This window comes from Nyctereutes procyonoides, unplaced genomic scaffold (genome assembly GCF_905146905.1).
Source record: "Nyctereutes procyonoides isolate TBG_1078 unplaced genomic scaffold, NYPRO_anot_genome, whole genome shotgun sequence".
Classification (NCBI taxonomy): Eukaryota; Metazoa; Chordata; class Mammalia; order Carnivora; family Canidae; genus Nyctereutes; species Nyctereutes procyonoides.
In genome coordinates this window covers 24487949-24500337 of record NW_026575122.1, presented here as the reverse complement: position 1 = coordinate 24500337, position 12389 = coordinate 24487949, and the positions used below count along the sequence as shown (strand labels likewise).

The 12389-nt window shown below is 38.4% G+C and overlaps 1 protein-coding gene across 6 annotated transcripts in view; it reads left to right on the top strand.

The window, feature by feature from the left end:
* GAS2L3 (growth arrest specific 2 like 3) overlaps nucleotides 1-9538 on the top strand; it is a 39234-nt gene extending 29696 nt beyond the window's left edge. For all 6 annotated transcript variants that reach the window (XM_055336647.1, XM_055336643.1, XM_055336644.1 and 3 more), the window contains 4 exons: nucleotides 485-548; nucleotides 1622-1760; nucleotides 6509-6616; nucleotides 8170-9538. In XM_055336647.1, the coding sequence (XP_055192622.1) occupies nucleotides 485-548; nucleotides 1622-1760; nucleotides 6509-6616; nucleotides 8170-9408 (1550 nt within the window). In that variant the 3' untranslated portion in view covers nucleotides 9409-9538. The remainder of the gene's footprint in view (nucleotides 1-484; nucleotides 549-1621; nucleotides 1761-6508; nucleotides 6617-8169) is intronic.
* The last annotated feature ends 2851 nt before the right edge of the window (nucleotides 9539-12389 follow it).

Here is a 12389-nt window from a genome sequence, read left to right as displayed (position 1 = left end):
ATAAAGGATATTAATTAATCTTTAGTTTATTTGTGATATATTTGTTTGGCTTTGGTGTCAGGGTAATATTGACCTCATAGAATGTGTTAAGAATGCCCCTCCTTTTCTCTTTTTGAAAAGTTTGAGAAGGCCATTAACACAAAGTCCTAAGCTAAAGATAGTGTAGAATAAAATTGAGGTGATATATCTCTTCAAACAATATCTCCTGTTGAGAAGTCTGAAATAGAATAATGTTTCTAAGCCCTTAGTTTTTTAGACTTAAAATGCTACAAATTAGGGTACATGGTAAGTTTTCATCCTCTTACTAGCTAGTTTTTTAAAAATGTATAGATGGTGATAATATGTAGAGAAAATGTCTTTTCTAAGTCTCCAAACAAGTAAACCTACCATCTTCATTATTCTTCCCTTTTACTTCTTCCATGCCAGAAATATATTTCCCTATTTAATTTTGCTCTTTAAAATATGTGATCTTATTTTTTCACAGTTTTACACAAAGACCCAAGACAGGTGTATCTTTGTCTTCTTGAAATTGGTCGAATTGTGTCGAGGTGTGTATTCCACATTATGTCAGAATTTCAATGTCATTAATTTTTTAAAAGCTACCTTATTTTACTTTTATTTTATTTTATTTTATTTTATTTTATTTTATTTTATTTTATTTATTTTATTTTATTTTATTTTATATTTTTATTGAAGTTCAGTTTGCCAATATATAGTATAACATCCAGTGCTCATCCCATCAAGTGCCCTCCTCAGTGAAAAGCTACCTTGTTTTAGATAGAACACTATTTTCTTTTTTTATTTATTTATTTATTTATTTATTTATTTATTTATTTATTTATTTATTTATTTACGATAGTCACACAGAGACAGAGCTAGAGAGAGAGGCAGAGACATAGGCAGAGGGAGAAGCAGGCTCCATGCACCGGGAGCCCGACGTGGGATTCGATCCCGGGTCTCCAGGATCGCGCCCTGGGCCAAAGGCAGGCGCCAAACCGCTGCGCCACCCAGGGATCCCAGAACACTATTTTCTATAAATAAAATAATTCTTGGTTGAAATAAAATAATTTCCTATTTTTTCTTTCTTTTTGTTTTTTTTTTTATTAAATTTGTTCTGTTTGTGTGAGCTGTCATGTCAACATCTGCTCACCCATATACCTTGCCTTCATTTAGTATTAAACTGTAAAAAGTGGTTAGTTAAATTTTTTAGACTACGAATAGGGTAAGAGCATGTAAAACTCTTAGCAGTTCAAAGCAAGGCAAATCCTCTGGACCCAAAGAGAATTTGATAAGAAGTTTGAGGCATAGCGTCCCCCATACCTGGCTCAGCCCCATCTTTACTCTCAAGCTGACTTTAAAGGTGACTTACTTTCAGGATTCCTGGTTGAATATTGGGAGCTTCTAGTGATCCCAATATATGATATAATGTGAAGATTATATCCTGAATTTTTGGTAGGCTGTGGGACGTTAAAAAGCATTTCCAGATGTTCCAGTGAAACAATTGGTAGAGGGGAGTCATATAGACTCCACTTTTTAAATAAGATATAACCTATCATGATATGCATGGGAGTGAATGGGTCATACTTTTCTTGAATAATGAAATATCCTGTTTGGTTTTCAGATATGGGGTTGAGCCACCAGTATTAGTAAAACTTGAGAAAGAAATTGAACTGGAAGAGACCTTACTTAATACTTCTGGGCCTGAAGATTCCATCAGCATTCCGAAATCATGCTGTCAACATGAAGAGTTACATGAGGCCGTAAGTAATTGCTCTATTTTCTCTCAACTGTGATGTGTCAGTCTTATAGCTTGCCACAGGTGATGTTATGTTTAAAAGAAAGTGTTTCTTATTTAGAACATACACCAATACTAATTTCTACTCCCTGGTGAGTTTAGGACACGATATATTAAAGATGATTTGTTGTTTGTATATGATGAGAAATGGATATGTAGTTGGGGAGTGGGGAGGCAAACAGGTTGGAATCCATCATGAAGGGTACTGTAGGCCATAAGAATTCATTGATTCTTTTTTAAAACATGGTAGTGTTATAATCTGATCTGCAAATTATAAGGATTACTTTCATGGTCATGTAGAGGTTATATTGGTTTTATTGTAATAATCCAGGTGTAAGATGCCAAGAACCTGCACTCAAGCGGCAGTGGTGAAGGTGAAGCAAAAGGAACAAAAATAGGACATATTTCAGAGGTAGAATTGAAGAATCCTGATTCTGAAAGGGAGGGAGAAAACCTAGGGTGGTTTTCAAGGTTTCTAAGTAAATGGTACACTGACACTTGGAGAATATACCAGGAAGAAAAGTTGTAAGAGCAAATTGATGGGGTTTTTTGTGAATATTCCCCTCACAGGAATGCAGACTTTAGATGATGGGTCTGAACTGGAAAGTCTTTTCACTTTACCTGTTCATCATTAGGTAGAGGTTAGTAGAGTTGTGGTTGCTCAGGCTGTGTCTTCTATGGTGACTACAATCCAATAAGTGATGAAGGTGAACTAAGTAGTATATGTTTTCTTCTTCCACTGCTGCTTACAATTATGGTCTTTTTTCAGACTGTTGTATTTTATGAAAGTGCTTAATGTATAAAATTATTTAAGAAATAACAAGAAGTCAGGGGCACTTGGGTGGCTCAGTGTTTGAGCATCTGCCTCCGGCTCAGGTTGTGATCCTGGGGTCTTAGATTGAGTCCTGCATCGGGATCCTGCAGGGCGCCTGCTTCTCTCTCTGCCTGTGTCTCTGCTTCTCTATGTGTCTCTCATGAATAAATAAATAAAATCTTTAAAAAAAAAAAAAGAAATAACAAATCTGGGATCAAGTCCCGCATCAGGCTCCCTGCAAGGAGCCTGCTTCTCCCTTTGCCTATGTCTCTGCCTCTCCCTCTCTGTGTCTCTCGTGAATAAATAAATGAATCTTTAAAAAAAAATTAAAAAATAATTAAAAAAGAAATGTTATTACTGTTAAATATTTAGAAAGTATTGCTTTGATTGTTTTAACATAATAAAAGTCTATATAGTAAAAGATTTGGATATCCTTGCAAGACAGATTAAAATGTCAGCTTGAATATTCTTTACCAGGCCAAAATATATTTACCTACATTATATTATTGATTTATATAATGACTGTCAGTGTTAGTATGTGACACAGTGAAAAAGAAAAAATTTAAAATAAAACTTAATTTTAAATCTCATGTAACTTAAAATAATGATAATTAAGAAGAAAACATTGGTAAAATATTTTTTTATTGAATAGGAAATACATTGTATTAATTTCTCTGTTATATAAAGATCATGCACAGTTTGGTTAGAAAAGCATTTCCGGAAGGTAAATGCGCAAGGACTGTTATTCACACGAGGAAAACATAGTGTTGAGACTTGCTGAGAACTAAGGAATTAAGAACACAATTTGCCTCATTAGTAAAATTTTTGTTTAATTATGAAACCTGGGCAGCCCGGGTGGCTCAGTGGTTTGGTGCAGCCTTCAACCCGGGGCCTGATCCTGAAGACCCAGGATCGAGTCCCATGTTGGGCTCCCTGTGTGGAGCCTGCTTCTCCCTCTTCCTGTGTCTCTTCCTCTCTCTCTCTCTCTGTCTGTGTGTGTCTCTCATGAACAAATAAATAAAATCTTTTTTTTTTAAATAAAATCTTTAAACAATAAATAAATAAGTTATGAAACCTGGTGGTGGTAGATTCTGGTAAAACTGTACTTAGGGACTGCTGTCTGTGATGGAAAATGCTGTAACCTTTTGAAAAACAGGTTAACAAATAGATATCAATAATCACAAAAATGTTCCTCTTTCATTTTTTACCATAATTGAAGGGGGATAAAAAAGTAGAGTGAATGAAAGTATTTATTGGGCTATTATAAATGGTGAAAAATTGGAAGCAATGTAAATAACCTCAAATAGAACATGGCTAGGTGAATTAGGATCCATTATCTTAACAGAATAATCACTATATGTGATCATTATGAAGACTATATGGCAACAAGAAAAATATTTTATTAAAAGTATGTGTATATAGATGAGCTATAAGAAAAAAGGAGAATGAAAATGATTGTAGGGGAATGCCTTTTTAGATGATTTTTATTTCTTTAAGCTATTTCTTTTAGTATTTTAATGTTAAGTATGCGGTAAATAAAACCAGAAGAGGATACTTTTTATCCATAGCTTTTATTTCTTTTAGGCTTACCCCTTTATTTAGATTGTGGGTCAATGCTAATTTTTACTGCTGAATGTAAGTGGTGTCTGGATATTTTAAACAAAGAAAGCAAGTGACTTCATGTCTTCATTCTCATGAACATTCAAAAAGAACACATTTCTTTAGACACATATGTGCTACATGAATCATTCAGTGTCCAGCTACACGTATGTGATCTACAGAGATCTTGGGGTCATGTTTAGAGTAAGGAACAATTATCAACTGATTCACTACTTAGAGTGTTGTATTCAGCTATACTTCTGTATGTTACAAAACTTCCATTGATTGAAAGTAGTGACTGAGGGGCCTCTGAGTGGCTCAGGCAGTTAAGCGTCTGCCTTCAGCTCAGGTCAGGATCCTGGGGTCCTGAGATTGAGCCCCGTGTCGGGCTCCCTGCTTAGCAGAGAGTCTGCGCCTCCCTCTTGCTCTGCCTGCCGCTCTGCCTGCTTGTGCATGTGCTCTCTCTCTGTCAAATAACTAGATAGATACATAAGTAAATTTTAAAAATCTTTAAAAGAGGGATCCCTGGGTGACGCAGCGGTTAAAAGCACCTGCCTTTGGCCCAGGGCGCGATCCTGGAGACCCGGGATCGAGTCCCACGTTGGGCTCCCGGTGCATGGAGCCTGCTTCTCCTTCTGCCTATGTCTCTGCCTCTCTCTCTCTGTGTGACTATCATAAATTAAAAAAAAAAAAAATCTTTAAAAGAAAGTAGTGAGTAAAAAAAATACCTCCTTTCAGATTACTCTGGTAATGTGTAATTGGTTCTAATAATTGTAAATTCTTTACTCACATTCAGTTAATTTTTAGCCATTTAATGCAGGTGCCATATGTGTTCATGAATACCAGGTTATGAACGAGGTAAACTTAATTCAATGGCTTATGAAAATCAGTCTATTTATGATTGTATTATTTTGTTAAATGAATGAGGGAGATAAATTGTGCACCCTTGTGATCAGACCGTTTTGACTCCATCTGTGGCTCTTCATTTTGGGTAGATAATGAAGACGATCATACATTTCTGTTAGTGGTCAGCTAGATTGGGCCTATCTGAAGATACTTTGGTTGAATGTCATGGTTCAATGAAGTGAGTTTATTTAGGTATACTCTGTGTGATAGATAATTGAGGAAGATATTCATGGCCTTGCTTTTTCAAAAATTTAATCTTAGGAAAACAAAATATTTAGCATGGTGACTGATATCAAACTTTTTTTTCAATCAAATCTCAACAAATATTTTTATTTTTTAAATCAACTTATTATAATTTCCATGTTTTAAATACAGAATTCCTGAATTGTTTTTTACACTCCAGTTTTCAGATATTTACTGCATTTAAAAATTCTCTTAAGCTCCTCAAGGGTTAGAAGTAGGGATTTCTCCCCGATTCTCATTTCCTTAGCAGACTGTTGAAAAAAGCGATCACTTTTAGAAAAGTGCCTCTTGAATCAAATTCTTTGGAATTTCACCCAGTCTTGGATGAATAGATATGTATACACATCTGCTTATTTTAACAGTAATCTTGGAACAATCTAGACATTCCCCTCCAATGTTAGTTTAGCATCGTGTTAAGGGACAAGTGAGATTCCTGCTTAAGCTTTATCCAACTGGCCTATCTTTGATTTGACACAGGTATTTTAATCCAGGGCATAAAACAATTCAAACTGACTGACTAGTGAACTCACAAGCTTCCTATGACTTACTGAGTGTGTTGTGAATCAACTTCACTGTTGTACACATTCCAGACCTCCAGCAGTCAGTGAATACACTAGGATCTGCTTGCACTTAGGCAGAGAGACAAGGAGGAGAGAGAGAGAGAAGAGAAGAGGGAAGAGAAGGAGAGAGGGAATCTCAAGACTTCATCACAGGGGCGCGTGGCTGGCTCAGTCAGTAGAGCATGTGGCTCTTGATCTCAGGGTCCTGAGTTTGAGCCCTGTGTCAGATGTGGAGCCTACTTTTAAAAAGGAAAAAAAAAAAGACTTTGTCACTGGCAGCTTTCATCAGATTAGTTCATGTCTAATCTCAGTATCTGTCAGGGAGCCTGACTGGCTCAGTCCGTGGAGCATGTGACTTTTGATCTTAGTGTCATGAGTTCAGGCCCCATATTGGGTGTAGAGATTACTTAAAAAAAAAAAAAAAATCCTAATCTCAATATTTGTCAACAAGTAAAGGAAATAAATGGTCCACTGTCTTTACATTTTTATCTTTGAGTTTGATTTTCCCATCTATCAAATGACCTTGCATTTTAACATTAAATAAAATATTTTTTGTCACAAGCACTAAATTTTGTTTACTTTTAATCTTAGGTTAAACATATTGCTGAAGACCCTCCTTGTAGCTGTTCCCATCGATTCTCTATTGAGTACTTATCTGAAGGGCGGTACCGACTTGGGGATAAAATACTCTTTATAAGAGTAAGTCCATCATTTACATCCTATTTACATACAGCTTGTTTTACCAAATTCCCTTTTGCTTCTCCTTTGATTTTTAAAAAATTGGAATAGTGTTATTAATGGAAGCATTTTACTGCACAGGAAAAATATGGAATACTTGCTTTCAGGAGTAGATAATGAGCTTGGGCAGACACCTTTAACACAATAGACTACTAACTGGGATAGGATAGCTAAGACTATTCAGACATTGAATATAATTGTGGGGGAATGAAAATCTTTATATACCTCAGGTAATTTATTCCATTTTTCAAATTTTCTAAAAAAGGCATAATTTTCCATCACAAGAAGTGATGGAAATAAATGGTCCAACTGTCTTTCAAAAAGGACAAGCCTTTCAAAAAGGAGTTTCTAATGAAAGCATAAGATGAAATATCAGTAATAAAAAAAAGGAGGTAGAAACATTGCAGTTTATAATAATATATAGATTGGGTCTTAAGCATAAAACCTTTTTTTCATTGACACAGCATCAGTGAATATACCAGTATCCCGTTGTACATATTCATTTCCTTCCTGTGTCCCATCTGCGACCTGCAGTTGATTGACTGTCCCCTTTATTGGTGGAGAGACTGAAGTTTCACCTGTTCGGCATTCTGTCCACGTCTGATACAAGAGCCCTTTCTTTCTCAATTTGGGAATATACCTAAAGATATTTAAAAGTGTAATTTCACCATCCTGTGTTTTTTAATTTAATATAGTATCATTACCTCCCCACACTTCACTCAACTCACATAGAAACACTTTCAAGCACTTTCTGTTTTCTTAATTAGCTTTCTCTTTTTTTAAGGCAGTCTGATATAAGGATGGTGCACAGAGCATGGGATTCAGAGTTAAAATTTGCAAGGCAATCTCATACGATGGTTCAGATTTGCCTACCGAATGGTTAGGGGACCTAAACATTAGCTGAAACTGTGTGGGCAGACCCAGGATGCATCCTGTCTGCACAAAAGCCCAGGCCAAAGCTGTATGATCTGACACAAATTTCCTCCATCTCACAGAGCCATAGTTTTCTTGTCTGCAGAGAAGAACTAAACCATAAATCATTCAAGGCTTTTTGAAAGGGTAAACTGCTAAAGTATATATGAAAGTAATTTATTAAGTTGTAAAGTGCAAGTTTTAGTTGTTTTATCTTCCGTTAATTGTTTTTTTGTTTATTATGAGGCACATTTTCTGTAAGTCCTCATTTTCCTTCTCTTCTTCCCTCTGTCTTTCGTCCCTCCTTATTGAACAATACAACCCTTGCAGTTTTGTATATTTGTAATTTGGATTTTTAGGATGCTGCTTAATGTGCAAAAATTTTCCTTACAAATTAGAGGACCTGTATTTAGTTGCATGATTCAATGAATTCAATTGATTATTTTAATAATATAAGAAACAGACTGTCAACTTACAGTGAAGCTTCTGGTAAATTCTCTGAATTTCATAGATCATCATCGACACCACAAATTGTGACTGCCAATGAATTGCAATTGTGAACCTTACAATTTTTTTTTTTCTACTTTCTTTTGGGGGAAAAGATGCTCCACGGAAAACATGTTATGGTCCGTGTTGGTGGTGGCTGGGATACTCTGCAAGGATTTTTGCTTAAATATGATCCCTGTCGAATATTACAGTTTGCTACACTAGAACAAAAAATCCTAGCCTTTCAAAAAGGAGTTTCTAATGAAAGCGTACCCGATTCGTCTGCCAGAACACCTCAGCCACCTGACATGAATCCTTTGTCGGCAGTCAGCATGTTTCAGAAACAAAAATCAAAGCCCGGCCCGCCAGTTGGTGTTGCAAGGAGCAAAGAGAAGCAGGTGCGTCCGCCAGGTGGGTTGCTGCCCGCGGCTCCCCTGAACGGAGGGGATCTGGGCTCTTCTCATCTTAAGCTCAAATCTTCGAAAGGCGCAGCGAAGAAACCACAGGCTCCTTCCGGCAGTGCGGCGGGTGCAAGCACTTCTGCAGCGGCTGCCCCCGGGGGCTCGGCGCGTGAACCTCGGCCACTGGGAAGAGGGGCCCCCCCCAGCGCCCCCGAGGCCCAGCTCCTTCCCGCCCCGAGGCCCGCCCGCCTGCCGGCCACGGCGCTCCTGCCCAGCCAGCCTGCGGGCAAAACCGAACCGAAGCCTTTGAAACCCGCTGCGGTCCGCGCCCGGGTGGGTCCCGAGTGTCCGGCCGCTGCACCCTCAGCCTCGTGCAAGCGTCCAGAGCCGCGGAGAGCAGATACGCACCTAAGGCCGAGGCCTTCCCCCGCTCTCCGCCCCCCTGCAAAAATGACAAAATCCGGCCCCAAAAGCACCGCGCCCCGTCCAGGGCCACGGTGCCCGCCCCCTGCCGGAGCCCCCCGCGCCGCTCCCTCGGCTCCCTCGGCCGCAGCCGCAAAGGCCGCGCAGGACTCAGAAGGCAAGGCCGTGGTTCCAGGGGCCAAAAAACAGCCTCCCGGCCAAAGCACGTCCCCGAAGAGAGGCCCCAGCCCCGGCTGGCCCCGGCCCCCCGGCCGCGCCCCGCTGTCCCTCGTGAGCCTTCCCCAGGCGTCGGCCCAGAGCCCGACAGCGCGGGGGGCGGTGCGGGGGGCGGCCGGGGGCCAGCCTCCTGCCCCAGGGCCTCCGGGACGGGGACAGGGACGGGGACGGGGAGGAGGCCCGGCGGCAACCCGGGCACCGCCCGCACCCCGCAAGGAAGCCGCCAGCACCAGCGCGGGTAAGAAACCTACTGCAAAGAAGGAAGACGACGACCATTATTTTGTCATGACTGGAAGCAAGAAGCCTAGAAAGTAAATGCTGTGTGTGTCATTTTAAGAACCCAGGAGAGGAAGAGCGTGGAATGGTAGCACACAGCCTAAAACTTTCTCCTGTTGGTGTTTGACCAAATCCGTTCAGATTTAAGGCAGTAAGGAGGGGGATTGGGGCTGGGGCTGGGGCTGGGCCCCTGCTGGCTGTGACAGGGATGGGGATGGGGATGGGACTGGGATGGAGCTGGGATGGACTGGGATGAGCTGGGGCTGGCCTGGGGATGGAGCTGGGGATGGGGCCTGGCTGGCCTGGCCAGGGATGGAGATGGGACTGGGACTGGGCTGGGGATGGAGCTGGGAATGGGGCTGCGGATGAGGATGGGGCCGGGGCTGGGGTTGGGGGTCCAGGGCGCATCGGAGTGCACGTTCCTGAATTCAGCAGACTTACCCTTTTGCAGTGGACAGTTGTAAAATCGCCATGAGGTTCTTATTAATAATAGACATTTGTATGATTCTCAGTATCTAGCACCTTGGTTAACAGCTGCCCTGTGAGGGAAGTGTAGACTTCACTAACACTACTGGATTTAGGATTACAGGTGCTATATTTTTGAATACTTATTAAACATGGAGGTTACATACCGGCTCATAGCAACGGTGGTGTTCTTAATATTGGTTATTGCATTTTAGTAGAATGGCAATGGTTTGGCACTCATCTGACAAAAGGCACCTGATTTAATATTTGGATCAGGATCCTCTGATTGAACAATACTAAGTACCAGTGGCTGCTGCTCATTAGCTCGACGTTACTCTAGGGTGGATAGAATCCTGCTGCTTAAAATTTTTTAAACTTTCCAAATCAGAGGGAACTGATTTTCGACTGGCTTTAATATATATTAACATAGGTAATATTTTGTTATATTTTTGGTAAAAAAATTAAATATTTTTGGTTAAAAAAAAGTGCAAGATATTGAAATATAAACTGAAATTTGGTTAAAAAGTGAGACTTTTTATATATTATTATATCTCTATATAAAAATGTACATCTTATATTTTAGATGGATGCTGTGCAATGTGAAAGGGAAAACTGACCCAGTAACTTTCAGCATATTGCAAATATTTTTAATATTGTTTTCCTATGAGTGCAGATATGAATTTTTAACTGAAAAAATGTGTTAGCATCAGAATTATGTGTTAACAATCTTAAAAATAAGGTCTTATTAAAGACTTGTGGCGGTGCTATATAAAAGTTCTATCATGTGATTGTTATTTTTCTTTAGATAGCACAATGCCAGTTTTAATTAGATCCTTCCAATCACATTAATTTTCTTTAATAAAGTCATGCTGCCTTCAGTTTTTCAAAGGCAAGTGGACAGTATATATCTAGTGTTTTCTGCTCCATAGGGAGGTTCTCCAAGGAACATACCCACATCATGTAATGACTGCATAGGCTCCACTGCTCCAAGGTATTTGTAAATAATTTGTTTTTTTAAGGGATTGTGGCTATTTAAGAAATTATTAATGTACTTTCAGAAGTCTTAGGGGTGTGTTTAATAACTTCACAGTATTATCAGTTATCATAGGTTATTATATTCAATATTAAACTTTGTGTTTCCCTATTTTGAACTAAAATGTATTTTCTAAAGAAAAATAATCGTGTACACAAATGTGCAATTATAAGATAAGCATCTTAAGGTGACTACTAACATTCTATAGATTATAAAGCAAGAAAACTTTGTATAAAATGAAATGCTCTTTTGTCTGAGGAATACAGTTAAAATCAGATATATGCAGGCTAGTTTTTGGAATAGTAGATTCTTTTCTTACAAGAGACAGTCACCAACTATTTGGTTTAGTTCTACTGCTCTGGGCATTGAGAGAAAACCTACATCTTTGGAAAGTGAAATCATTCAAGAAGTGCTGTAAGTTTTATGTTTTTAGTGATCAGAAATATGTAATGCATCTTTCAAAGAGGACAAATCTGACCTTCAAGAAGGAATTTCTTCCTTCCTAATGATCAAACACTGCTTCTGTTACCAGTAATTTCTAGAACTTAAAAAACATATTTCCAATCTATGAAATGAAGTAGATTTTACAATGTGTAAACAGTAACTTTTGTGTTGAGAGTAATCATGAGTAAAAGTATCCCACAGGCATCTGGCACAAATTCAGCATTGGTTTTTTGTTTCTGTTTTTGTTTTTTGTTTTTTTGTTTTTTTTTGAAAATTGGAAGTTAATTTATAGATGGCCCTATTCTTCATCAGAAAGGAATTATCTCGAATTATATTCATGTTGAATGAATTTTTTCTTATAGGTAGCTTACCCTTCCAAGATAAAGATTTTAAAAAATAAACAACAGCTTCAAAGACACTTTCTTCAAATATATTTTGAAATGGTCTTAAAGAGCTGGTGTTTCTAATCATTTTCACAATTTTTAAAATACACCGTTGATGTTGGAGAGAAGTTTCCATTTCTTCTTAGAGTGCAAAGTTTAAAAGATTTTTCATGTTTTATATTTAACAAAATGAATATGAAGCTTAAATGACTAAAGCAGAAGAAATAACATGTATTTTCAAAAAAGAAGGGGATGAGTTTTTATTTTTCCTTTCTGTAATTTGTGACCATGACTGGTAAACCAAACTGACCTTCGGAGGAAAATGAAATGCTGATTATTATTGTTTGGGCTTCCAGCAGGTGTTCAAGACTTGTGTCTTCAAAATACCTATCTCAAAAAAAAAAAAAAAAAAAAAAAAAGAAAAAATACCTATCTCTAACTTTCCTCTCCACACAGAGTTTACAATTCTTAATGGATGAGGGAAATGTTTTGAGAGAAAATTACTGTTCCTTCTGTAACCTATTAACCTTCACTTGATTTAAAAATCTATTACTTCTTTAAAAGTCTTCAATGACAGGTTGTTTTGATACATTTGTGCTTCCAGGTTCACATACTGACTCCATTGGAATCCAAATCTGTGTGTATTCTTTTCTTGTGCTGCAGTGTTTGTATCAGGTTTTAGCTTATATTTTCTC